This window comes from Sinocyclocheilus grahami, unplaced genomic scaffold (assembly GCF_001515645.1).
Source record: "Sinocyclocheilus grahami isolate Dianchi unplaced genomic scaffold, SAMN03320097.WGS_v1.1 scaffold570.1, whole genome shotgun sequence".
In the NCBI taxonomy this organism is placed as follows: Eukaryota; Metazoa; Chordata; class Actinopteri; order Cypriniformes; family Cyprinidae; genus Sinocyclocheilus; species Sinocyclocheilus grahami.
Genome location: NW_015505749.1, coordinates 133,570 through 146,320, shown reverse-complemented (window position 1 = coordinate 146,320; position 12,751 = coordinate 133,570). Strand labels below are relative to the sequence as shown.

The following is a 12,751-nucleotide window of genomic DNA, read 5'->3' as shown; positions in this document are numbered from 1 at the left end:
ACACACACACACACACACACACACACATATATATATATATATATATATATATATATATATATATATATATATATATATGATTTATATTTATGATTTATATTAAATTAATTTAATCTTATTTATTTGTTTTATTTATAACTTTGCGATTAATGAATGAATTAATCGTTTGACAGCACTAATATGTATATATATATATAATTTATATTTATATTTTATATAAAATTAATTTAATCTTATATATTTGTTTTATTTTATAACTTTGTGATTAATTAATTAATTAATCATTTGACAGCACTAAATTTAAGGGGGTCTGAATACTTTCCGTACCCACTGTATATATATATATATATAATTTATATTTATAATTTATATTAAATTAATTTAACCTTATTTATTTTAACCGTATTAATGTAACCTTATATTAATTAATTAACCTTTGTTTACCCATTAGACATGAAAATAAGTCATTTGATTACATTTATGTGTATGAGTTTGTCCTGGGTAAGTTAAAATGTCAGATGAGAGTGACATTGCAGCATGCCATGAATCAGCAACTGCACTCTGTCACACAATTGGTTAATTATCTTGCACAAAAACTCCTGATAAATAAACTGTTTAATTTTAATAGAGATATCACTTATGCTTTGCTATTTTTAAGTTATTGTTGTCGTTGAGTGCTTGATTACTTCATAGAAATTGTCAAGAAATATTACTGTATTTATGTCCCCTCAGCAAACAGGGGCCTCTTTTAAATACCCCAGAAAAAATCATTAGAGAGAGCAGTTAAGAGATGTGGAGATCAAATGACAGTAAGTTAATTTATTTTTTACATTTAGAAATGTATTTCACATATGTTGAACAATATTGCACACATAGTAGATATATTACTACACTTATTTATTATTTCAGCAAATAAAAATTCTTCATTATGTCACAGGCATGTTCATATGTTTCAGTTGTAGAAGAGGAGAGGCTTAGTATGCCATCAGAGGCTTTTCTCCAGCAACCCGAGGTTCAAGATGCCCACTCTGATGAAACTGCACTTCATAGCATCTCGGAGCCAGAAGGGGAAGAGATAGAAAAAGGGACAGAAGGAGGAACAGATGTGAAGATGGACTGCAAAGACAAACAGAATGCAAGCCAGCCTGTGTCACAAAATCTAGCTAATCAAAATCAAACCTGTCAGACAAGTGAGACTGAGCATGTTGGAATGATAAAACAGGATTATGGTACTGAGTGGCCTTTAAATGGCACTAAGGGTGACCTTGGCCCTGGTAGTAAACCCCAGCGTGATTTACTCTGTCCTCGCTGTGAGAGAAGGTTTGCGAGTAGTCAAGGCCTGCAGCGTCACATACAAACACATGCCCTTTCAACCTGCCACACACAGCGTTTTAAATGCAGTCGTTGCAGAAGGAGTTTCAGTACATTGTTTAGTCGTCGGAGGCATGAGAAAAGACATGAAAGTAGAAACAGGAAGACGGATGATCTCACAGATGCCCCTTGCACTGCCAGTCAGAATGTGCATGGCAGTGCTGAACCTCTGAAAGCAGCATCACAGAACCCAGAGCCAAACAAGCGCATTAATAATGCAGCTGATGGTGAACAAAATGATGATAGAAACAGTGATATCAAAGCCTCACATGTCTGCAAGTACTGCAAAAAAGCATTTAGGACTCATACTAATTTAAGGAGACATCAACGCAGGATCCATGAGCGCCATCTTCTTCCTAGAGGAGTTTATAAGAAGGTCAAAATCATTCAAGAACCTGATGGACAGCAGCTTGCTGAGACGGCACAGGACAACCATACTGCTAATTCACAGTGTGTAGAGGACATTGATCAGGAAAGGGAGTACATGGTTGACATCTCCAGTAACATTTCAGAGAATCTCAGCTTTTACATAGATGGGAAAATTGTCTCGACAAGTGCTATAAGTAACTGTGAGGTGATTGAGATGAACTCTGGTGGCTCTGCTGTTATTGGATTAAATGCTGTTATAATCAGTCCAGCTCAAATTTCACAAGCTCTTAAATTAGAAACTAATACCAGTAGTTTTACCTCTGACTTGTCTGGGCAGTCCTCAACCAGACGTAGGACGTCTACCCCACCTTTACTCCCACAAATAAAAACAGAATTAGAGTCTGAATCCATCTTGAGTACCTCCTCATCTTCCTTGTCATCCTTGACACTGTCCTCTACATCTGGAGCTCCGCTAGTCACTGCTCATTTACCTCAGTGCATTGAGACAGTTGCCTTTAACAAGGAAAAAACTGTCTATCTGTCTCCCAAACTCAAGCAGATCCTTCAGAATCAGGATGGCAGTAAACCGGCATTTGCACTGATTGCTGATGGCCCAAAACTGGGTCCTCCCTTATCCCTGACTGTTTTATCTGCAACAACAACTAGATTTAAGAGAAGGACAACCTCCCCTCCCAGCTCACCACAGCAAACCCCTGATGTGAATATAGAAAAGCAAGATCAGGATTCTACAAAAGCAAAGAAGTCAAAGTTGGAGAGCTACGGGTTGGGCAATGAACCTGAGCCTTTGAATTCACCCATAAACAGCTCTGATGGAGCTCCAATGCAGCAACAGATCTTGCCATTGGACTGCTCTGTATCAAGAACAGGTGGAAACTCCTGCAATCAGCAGCCACTGGACCTCTCAAATTCCGTGGTTAAGCGAGAGAGCAGCGATGCCTTAGCAGAGTCCATTCTGGACTTAAGTATTAGTGGAAAGAGTTTAGATTGTAACTCAGCTGGAGTCTATCTCACTCAACCTGTTTTAAGGAAGAGTAAACCTAACTCTAGTATGCTTCAGAAGGTGCTAATGAATGAGTATGGTGAGGTAGATGTTCCTTCTGTTGACGCTCCAGCTGCTGCAGGTGTCCTCAGTGTCCCTGACATAACAAACGTTGCAGTTGTGGCAGTGTCTGATGCAGGTCCACCAAAACCTGAAAATGTTTTGTTTGAGTTGGTTCTTCCTCCTGCTTCAATCAATCCAACCCCTTCACTGCTCGCTCCAGTCAGCATCCATCCAGCTACCCCAGTCCCTCCACCTCAATGTTCACCTTCTTCATCTCCAACTTTTGTATCCTTTCTATCGACTCCCACAGTGGAACCCAGTCAGGACATTCAAAGTCTTCATTCAGCCTTTGTGGTATCTGAAAATATAGCACCCACAGGGTCTGTAGAAGACTGCACTGATAATCCTGTACATCTTTCACAGGGTGATATGAAAGTGACAATCCCTGACTGGGGGTCCTCTGCTCCTGGAGGTCTGGAAAACCTTATACCTGTAGTCCCTTCACTGAGTTTACAAAGCCCTCACTGGGTTGCTGATCCTGCTGTATGTGAACTAGCTCAAAGAACATTGGTTGTAGACTCTGTATTAGCTTCTGATGCACAGATATTTTCTCCATCTCTGCCTGTTAACCAGTCCAACGTCACATCCTTGGCTTTTCCTCCAAACACTGTTGTTATTGAGTATACAGTTGCAGTGAAATCTACAGAAAATATTCTTCCAGCTCTCCAACATAATTCTCTTCCATGTCTCTCAAATAAAATTCCTGTCGATGCATTACAGCAAGAACCTCATGTCTCACCTGAGCCACAACCTCTCAGTCCTGATACCACCCTATTGCCTGAAACCTCCACACAGTCGGCACCAACAGAGCAGTCAACAAGCTCAACAGATCGTAAACTGACCCTCACTGCTTCCGCCAGTGTTGTTGAAGCAGAGAGCAATGAGAATGGACTGGAAAATGTCCAGTCCTCTGATTGTTCTAAGCAGGAAAACAAAGTTGAAGAAGAGTTACCTCCCTTGCATCCTTTTTGCAAGAACTTCATGTGCAATGTTTGTGAACAGCCCTTCCAGTCCATGAAGATTCTTAGTCAACATGTAGGTGAGCACTCCAAAGGGTGGCCCTATAAATGTGAATTTTGTGTGCAGTTGTTTGAGAGTGACACAGGTTTGCTGGAGCACCGTTCCAGTTATCATGGCATTGGTAAAATTTATGTTTGTAAAACATGTTCTAAGGAATTTGCTTTTCTCTGCAACTTGGAACAGCATCAGCGAGATCTCCATCCTGGTCAAGAGTGCTCACACAGCGAAGCAGTACATGGCAAGTTAAGGCCTGAAAACCATAACGATCCCAAAACCGACATGGCTGACCCAGGCCTTCCAGTCACAGAAATTAAGCAAGAAATTGACAACACAACCTCAAAAGCAGACAAGGATTCCTTGGACAACACTTCTGAGGAACTGTTCACAACAATTAAAATCATGGCATCTGGAGGGGTCAAATCAAAAGGCCCAGATGTACGATTAGGCATTAACCAACATTACCCAAGTTTCAAACCGCCTCCTTTTCCATACCACAATCGGACACCAACTGGAACGACGGCAGCATCGGCCACCAACTTCACCACCCACAACATCCCTCAGACCTTCAGCACAGCCATTCATTGCACCAAATGTGGTAAGAGCTTTGACAACATGCCTGAACTGCACAAGCACATCTTAGCTTGTGCTAGTGCTAACGACAAGAAGCGATACACTCCTAAAAAGAACCCTATACCACTTAAGCAGTTTGCAAAAGCGCAAAATGGGGTGTTATCACCTGCAAGGATTGTTAATAGTAAGCAGAATTTCTCGCAAAAGGTCGGCCAACCAAAAAAACTGAACTGGATAAAAATGAGTATCCTGAATAAGAAGAAATCTCAGCTGGTGCAAAGGGGCAGACCTGCTGGGGGAAGAAAGGCCTTTGCTCAGGATGACCTGGGCGTTTTTGCATGTCCTCACTGTAGGAGAGAGTTTACATACAATGCTAGTTTAAAGAAACACGTAGCTTTTAGCTGTCCCATGAGACCGGCCAGTAGAAACTCCAAAAAAAGAACACTCAGCATTGTTTCAGCCCAGGAGAACAACGGGAGCCTTCGCAGACAAATTGCAAATATGAGCGCAAAGCCACAAGGTTCAGGCCACGGGCCAAAAACAATAACAAAGAATCAGATCATTAAGCAAAAAGCAGCAGTTGATACCACTCAGGATTTTAGGCTTAAAAGATCTACCATTCTGTCAACATCTGTGGTTCAATCTAGTAAAAAAGGCAAGCCTGTGGAGCTAAAGAGCGGCTTTATGCCACAGCTGGCTTCAAAGCAGATAGTCCTCTCATCTGTCTCTCAGGAGCCAGGTGTTCGGGTACATGTTTTAAGTAGAAAAATGGAGCAGAGAGTGGGTGACATAAAGATACAGCCCAGAAGAGAAGACCGTTTGTCTCTGAGGTTGAGAGAGAGAGTAGGAGGACCTATTACTCGCAGTGTGCAGCAGGCCAGCACCACAACAACAGCCCTTAAACAGCCAGACAGTCACAACATTATCATGCACCCTGTTGTTCTCCAAGTCAAGAAATGAGACTTAACAATAAAAAAAAGATTATTGATGTCAATTATCTGTTTTCTTAAAATGCCTCCTTAATGCAACATTTATCTGTAAATATGATCCATCTAAATATTAGACACTCTTTAAACTTAAAATGATGTCTTTTTAATTTACTGTCTCGAAACACAGCAGGCTATAATTTATACATTCTAAACATTATGAAATCCCATTACTGTCTATTCACATAATAACACATAAACATAGCAACTTCTCATTTGTAAATACATTTGATGTCTGGAAAAAATTTAATGTGCTAATACAGGTGGCTATATTCCTGGATATCTGTATTTAGCTTCTATACTCTGCTCTAACACACCTGTGTGTGGTTTTCAAATGACCTTGATAAGCTGGTTTAGGTGTGTTAAAATTAAACCCTGAACTCATGCACTTTATGCTGTAGTTTGTATGTACCTGGTTTTAAATGCATTGCAATACAATGAATCCATTACTACTAATTATTTATTAATGTAAGTATTCTATGTTTAAAAGAAGGTGTGTTCAGTGGGCTTCACTGGAGCACAGATATTATTGTAATGGTTACTCACTTCTATTTTTGTAGATTAGATAGATTTGATTTTTGTGTTAGTTGTGTTTTATTGAATAGATGCAGTCTGGACTCTTCATGCATGCCAGAGATTTCATGTTTGAGTGATAGTGTGAGTGTTTATATATCAGACTCTGTACTGTAACAAATGCAGCAGGAGAGGAAAAAGAAGGGTCAGATCATACTGCATAATTGACAACATCTGCACCTCAAGGAGCAGGAGAAAATTAAATTCTGCTCACAAATAAGATTTATGAATATACAGTATGTCAAAAGTCTCTGTATTTCTTTCACCCTTACTTTTTTGTGCTATCCTCCTACTGCAAATATTTGGCAAGTGGTCAGTTGAGTCATCATATTTAATAGGTCTCATTTTTTGATGCACATGTTGGGGAAGCATTGGTGAAGTATTTATTTGCGAAATAAGAAAGCATTTGCCGTTGGCACCGATAGCCTTGAGGGCAGCATGCCGGCATATAGCTGTTGTGCTACGGGCATCCCGACTTTGAATCCTGGCTCGAGGACCTTTCCTGATCCCCCCCCCCTCCCCTCTGTCTCACTTTGCTTCCTGTCACTTCTACACTAATAAAGTCAAAAAAAAGAAAGAAGAAGAAAGCAGTTGCCATCAGGTTTTGAAATGTAGCCCTAAAGACGATTGTTAAATTTGCACAAACTTGTGTCCTGCTGAGTGAACATTCTGATGGTAAACATGGTATTATACTAAACAAAAGGCCTGGAAGGGTCAATGATTTATAAATCATTATGAAGAATAGATGCAATGTTACAGAATAATATTTATTTTAATTAGAAGACTTGTTTTTTAATTAGGTCAATTGTAATGTTTTAGAACAAGAGGTCAAAAGTTCATTAAAGCTAATATGAACACTGAATTGTTTACACAATGATTGATTGTTGTGACTGAAAATGTTCCCAAAGCATGCCTGTTTGAGACGTTTACAGTACTAATATCAGAACTTGTCCTCTGGAGAGAAATCTGGACTCTATTTAGTCATTAGCCATCTCATATCTCCATTGATTTGTGGCATTCATATTCTTAAGGCTTGCAGGGTTTCAGAAGTTTATTTAATGTGAAATGTTTGTGCAGTCTGGGAAATGGTAAAATAATGTTCAACATCTCAAGGGTTGAGTTGAATATGTATACTTTAGAAACCTTGTTCTTGAATGATTTAATAAATTACTCTGTTTTAAAGTTCATTTGATGAATGTGTTTCGTTTTCATTGCCTGATTGCATGGTCACACAAAAAAGAAAAAAGACTCGTCACAACATCCAGCCTCTCATTCGCCCTCTCTCCATTTTGTCGTTTTTTATCGTTGAACTCTAAATCGTAGGGAGTGATAGGACCCGAGTTCCGCAGCGAGGCTTTTGTTAGCCCGTGTTGGGGGCAGTTACTGTTGTCCCTCAGCGGGGGAGCGCGTTATCATCTTTAGGTTATTTGGGAGGCAAAACCGCAGCCTCTCACCGCGTGTTCGTAAAAAAAAAAAAATCGATTTTTAGGTGTGTTGCTGCGTGATTTCAGATCTGCTTAGACCGGATTACCTGGGATTTTAAAAAAGCAGTGCCGCGGCTCTTTGTGTGGTGTCAGCTTTGTGTCCCTGTTGCAAGCTACCCGAAGTTCCGCACTCCGAGCTCCAAAACATGTGCTCCCGGGTGTGGTTTATCACAGACCGGCGGATCAGTCAGGAGTACCCGCAGGTCCAGATCCTGCGAGCTCTGAAGGAGCGCTGCGCCGAGGACGATGTTGAATTCCGCTATCTTCTAATGGATGAGATCGTCCTGACCATCACGGATGGACAGCTCGGTAAAAACCGCACACACACACGTAACGTACATACACATTCCTTCTGTACGAGCACGGAAATTGTTTTTGTGTTTAAACTGTTGAGTTGGCTAAATAACTGGTCAGTGTGGATGGTTAGCGCGCTCGCACTGAGCGGATGTACATCACCGTGTGAGTGTGTTTTATGTAGATGTGCGTGTGGGTGACCGCCTAACCCACTTTCAACCAGTCAGCCACCACAGCCTAGCCGATGGATAGGAGGCCGTTTAAAATCGTTGAGAAATTGTTGTAATCTTATATGGAATATTTGGTATTTAAATACTGACGTGAATGTGTTCATATCAGCGTTTATTGTTGCACCATGTGCGCGCGAATGAGCGGACAGTCACGAGTGTGCGGCGCGAGCGCGTTCATTCTCAACACATAAAGCCTCGAGCGCAGATGGCGCGACGTTCACAAAGACCCGTTATATTAAGGTGCTACACTCTTGATAATTTAATATTTTTTCTTTTGTCTTTTTTTGGGTGTTTATATTTAATGCGCAAGCTTTGGTCCAATAAATGAACTGAGATGTTATGACGCATTCGCGCGAGGTTCCACATACAAAGGGCTTGAATAGAAAGAATCGATTCGTCACGTGCAAACCTCGGTTGAAATACGATTTTAAAAACGTTTAATCAATCGGAGGATGTTTTTTACCGTCGTTTAGACGGTTATTGATGTAATAGCATCACGGTTTGGTAGCCATATTGAAGATACAGGTATTGTGTAATGAACTTGATGTATCCGGGATGCTTAAAGATATATATACAAACACACACACACACACACCTATATCGAATCCTGTTAGTCATGGATTAATCTATCTTGTTTTACCAGTTTAGCTTTATAGCCACTTAAATACTTAACCACTTGAACATCTGAGACAACAATGGTTTCTATACCAAAGATGATTTCAGGTCACTTTAACACCAAGTGTGTGAATTTGGAGCATGCAGAATCCACTAGAATATGAATAAAACATCTGTGGTGGTCATGTTTAAATTAAATGGACAGTTCACAAAAACAACTTTCATTTAATCACCCATATGTTGTTCCAAGCTGATTTTCCTCAGTGGCCTACCAAAGGAGATGTTAGGCAGAATGTTAGAGGCTGGCAGCCTGAGTCACCATTCACTTTAATTGCATCTTTCTTTCCATGCAAAGCAAGTGAATGGTGACCGAGTCAGTCATTCTGCTTAACGTCTTCTTGAAAGCAAGACAGGGGTTTGGAACAACATGAGGGTGAGTAAACAACAGTGTTTTTAATTTTCATCTCAACTGTCCCTTTAATAACCAGCTAACAGCGAGTTGCAAAGTGAGTCATTGACACCAGTGTTGCCATTGTGGGTGGGTGGGGCTGTTTTTCTTTGAGGTGACAGCATCTATTTTAGGGGCAGCAGATGGGGACTGGGACATGGTGCATTTTGCATGGACCTGAGGTAAAGGGAGTGGCTATGCACCAATGCAGTTATGCTTTGAATCAGCTACTTTAAGTTTAGTGGTGTGTCTTGCAACATGAAGGACAGCCAGTCTAACAGGAAGACCCAAACAGACAAGATAATTGAAGGAGAGAGGAACTGAGACCATATTGACCTACTTTAATGCAAAGGTAGATGGCTGTCTGGAGAGCATGACAGCAGAACAACTGGTGCAGGTTGTTGGCATGTCATATTTGTCTGTGTGTTTGTTTAATCTGCTGGCCTGGATCCTGTCTTGGTCCGATTAAGAGGTGGTTGTCAGTAGGTCAGCTTTGGGATTTGAACTCCCAGAGATCCTGACATTTTGCTGAGTTACATCATCAATGTGAGACACATGGAACGGAGTAGGTCAACACTTGATCATGATCTCTCGTGTCAGTAAAAACACTACAGTTAAAGACCAGCGTCTTAAATCAAAATTCCTGAACATGTCTCATTTAATTGAAATATGGTGCAAATCTATTAGTGAACCTGACAGGTGCTGCAAGAGTGTGTATAGTTATCTTATCACCTGCTGTGTGTGTTGCGCCACATGCGGCAATCAAACAATCAATGGGTAATTGAGGTTCAAGACTTGTGACTGTGATTTTTTTTTTTGTTGTTTGTTTTCACTTGATTGATGGTGTGAGTGAAGTGCGTGCTTGTTACTTTTTTATGTCAAGTGTCCATTCCTCTAAGAGATGCGAAAAGTAACACCAATTTAAAGTCTCACACATGCACAAACTGCAAGCATGCTGAAAAACACAAAAACATGCAGATAATGCACACGTGACCGTATTGGACTGTAGTTGGCGGTAAGTGAAACTTCAGACCGTAACGATTTAATCAACCACTTCCCAAGACATTTTATTTATATAAATAAAATCCTGAGGAGGATTTTATAGATATAGAGGAGGATGAAGAAGTGCTTAAATGTCATTGGCATGTGTTGTTGTGCATTAAGATTGAAGTAGTTCCTCTTGATAATCTCAACTAGGAAAAAGCACGTTCATAAACAAATGCGGAAGGCAGTTTACTTGAGTTAGGGTCCCCAGTGTTGGATTCACTGGCTTTCAGGACTGAATATAGGGTTTCTGTGTTGTGTTGTATTGTATACTAGTATAATCATACAGGAATGAATACCAGTTCTAGCTTTTATTGCTGCTTCAAATGCTCCAGCATCATCACCATCCCAAAGACATCTATGGCCATGAAGTCATTTGAAAAACTGGTTCTGGCTTATGTGAAGGACATCACTGGACCCTTACTGGACCCCCTGCAGTTTGCTTACCGTGCAAACAGGTCCGTGAATAATGCAGTCAACATGGGACTGCACTTCATTCTGCAACATCTGGACAAAACGGGGACTTATGTGAGGATCCTGTTTGTGGACTTTAGCTCTGCTTTCAACACCATCATCCCAACACTCCTCCAGACCAAACTAACCCAGCTCTCTGTTCCTAGCTCTATCTGTCAATGGATCACCAGCTTTCTGACAGATAGGCAACAGCTAGTGAGAATGGGTACATTTACATCCAACAGCCGCACCACCAGCACTGGCGCCCCTCAGGGTTGCGTCCTCTCCCCACTGCTCTTCTCCCTCTACACCAACGACTGCACCTCTAAAGACCCCTCTGTCAAGCTCCTGAAGTTTGCAGATGACACTACAGTCTTCGGTTTCATCCAGGACGGAGATGAGTCTGCTTACAGACAGGAGGTTAAAGAGCTGGCTGTCTGGTGCAGTCACAACAACCTGGAGCTGAACTCACTCAAAACTGTGGAGATGATTGTGGACTTCAGGAGGAACCCCCCTGCACTCCCCCCACTCACCATCATGAACAGCACTGTGGCTGCAGTGAAGTCATTCAGATTCCTGGGAACCACCATCTCTCAGGACCTGAAGTGGGACACTCACATTGACTCCACTGTTAAAAAGGCCCAGCAGAGGTTGTACTTCCTTCGCCAGCTGAGGAAATTCAACCTGCCACAGGAGCTGCTGAAACAGGTCTAATCTGCCATCATAGAGTCCGTCCTGTGCACTTCAATAACTGTCTGGTTTGGTTCAGCTACAAAATCAGACATCAGAAGACTACAGAGAACGGAACGGACTCCTGAAAGGATTATTGGTGCTCCCCTGCCTACCCTCCAAGAACTGTATATATCCAGAGTGAGGAAAAGGGCTCAGAAAATCACTCTGGATCCCTCGCATCCAAGCCATCTTTTTTTTTTGAACTTTTGCCATCTGGTCAGTGTTTCAGAGCACCAAATACCAGGACACCAGGCACAAGAACGGTTTCTTTCCCCAGGCAATCTACGTCATGAACGGTTAATGTTCTCCCACTGTGCAATAAAAGTATGTGCAATAACCTTATACTTATCACCCTAAATCATAGTACACCCCTACAACTTATTTTATTAATTTTTTTATTCTATTCCTATTCTATTTATAGCACACCTGTAAATACAATTTATTATTTTTTGTGATTTATATTTATGCATGTGTATTTTATTCACATCTTATTTTTATTATCTGTGTGTTGTCTCTGTGTACTGGAAGCTTGTGACACTAAAACAAATTCCTTGTATGTGCAAACATACTTGGCAATAAAGCTCTTTCTGACTTATGACTTAAAGGGTTAGTACACCCAAAAATGAAAATTCTGTCATTAATTACTCACCCTCATGTCGTTTCAAACCCGTAAGACCTTCGTTCATCTTCGGAACTCAAATTAAGATATTTTTGATGGAATCTGAGAGCTGTCTGACCCTGCATAGACAGCAACGCAACTGAAATGTTCCCAAACAACGTATGCTGTTCTGTGTCAGCTGTGCCACGCGGATACGCGATTTCCGTTCAGATCAAATCACAACAACGTAGGAAACCGATCCGGCGTGACGCAGCTGACACAGAACCGCATACGAGCATTTCTCCAAAATGACACCAGGGTGATGCGGAGGAGATGAATGGTTGAATAAAGTTGTTTTTTTTTCTTTTGCGCACAAGAGGTCTTCTCGTAGCTAGGGATGGGTACCGAAACCCGGTATTTAATCGGTACCGGGGCTAAATTATGAAAGACCGGAGTATCGATAAACTCTGACGTTAACGGTTCTGCTATCGGTACTGGAGAAATTAATAAAACACACATACATTTATTATTGCTATATATACACATTATCTTGCAAATTCTATCTCACCAGAGTCGCCAGCTGTTTTTCATACATTTGTCTATGATGCATTTTTGCTATTTGCAATTCAGAAGCGAGATCGCGCGCATGCGGAGGAGCTTCAGCACGCGCAACATGAAAGCCCTGTTTAACTATGATAGAAGAGAGAACTAAACATTCAAACGTCTGCTTACACTTTATGCCTGTGGCTGTTTTAAGTTTTTTATTATTTCGATTTTGGCTTCTAAGGATTATACAAAAGAAGACATGAGGTAAAGCTATTAAAAACTAGCTGCGTTTCGT

General features: G+C 41.0%; 2 protein-coding genes across 3 annotated transcripts in view; both read left to right on the top strand.

Annotated features, from left to right (window-relative positions):
* Window positions 1-7,164, top strand: part of LOC107556481 (PR domain zinc finger protein 2-like) — a 10,500-nt gene extending 3,336 nt beyond the window's left edge. Inside the window, exons 2-3 of one of the 2 annotated variants that reach the window (XM_016239610.1) lie at window positions 733-809; window positions 957-7,164. In XM_016239610.1, the coding sequence (XP_016095096.1) occupies window positions 791-809; window positions 957-5,413 (4,476 nt within the window). In that variant the 5' untranslated portion in view covers window positions 733-790 and the 3' untranslated portion in view covers window positions 5,414-7,164. Of the gene's footprint in view, window positions 1-732; window positions 810-937 lie in introns of those variants that run through there. The other variant, XM_016239609.1, reaches the window with a different exon arrangement.
* A 101-nt stretch (window positions 7,165-7,265) lies between these two features.
* Window positions 7,266-12,751, top strand: part of LOC107556480 (beta-citrylglutamate synthase B-like) — a 27,694-nt gene continuing 22,208 nt past the window's right edge. Inside the window, exon 1 of the mRNA XM_016239608.1 lies at window positions 7,266-7,805. Within this exon, the coding sequence (XP_016095094.1) occupies window positions 7,643-7,805 (163 nt within the window). The 5' untranslated portion in view covers window positions 7,266-7,642. The remainder of the gene's footprint in view (window positions 7,806-12,751) is intronic.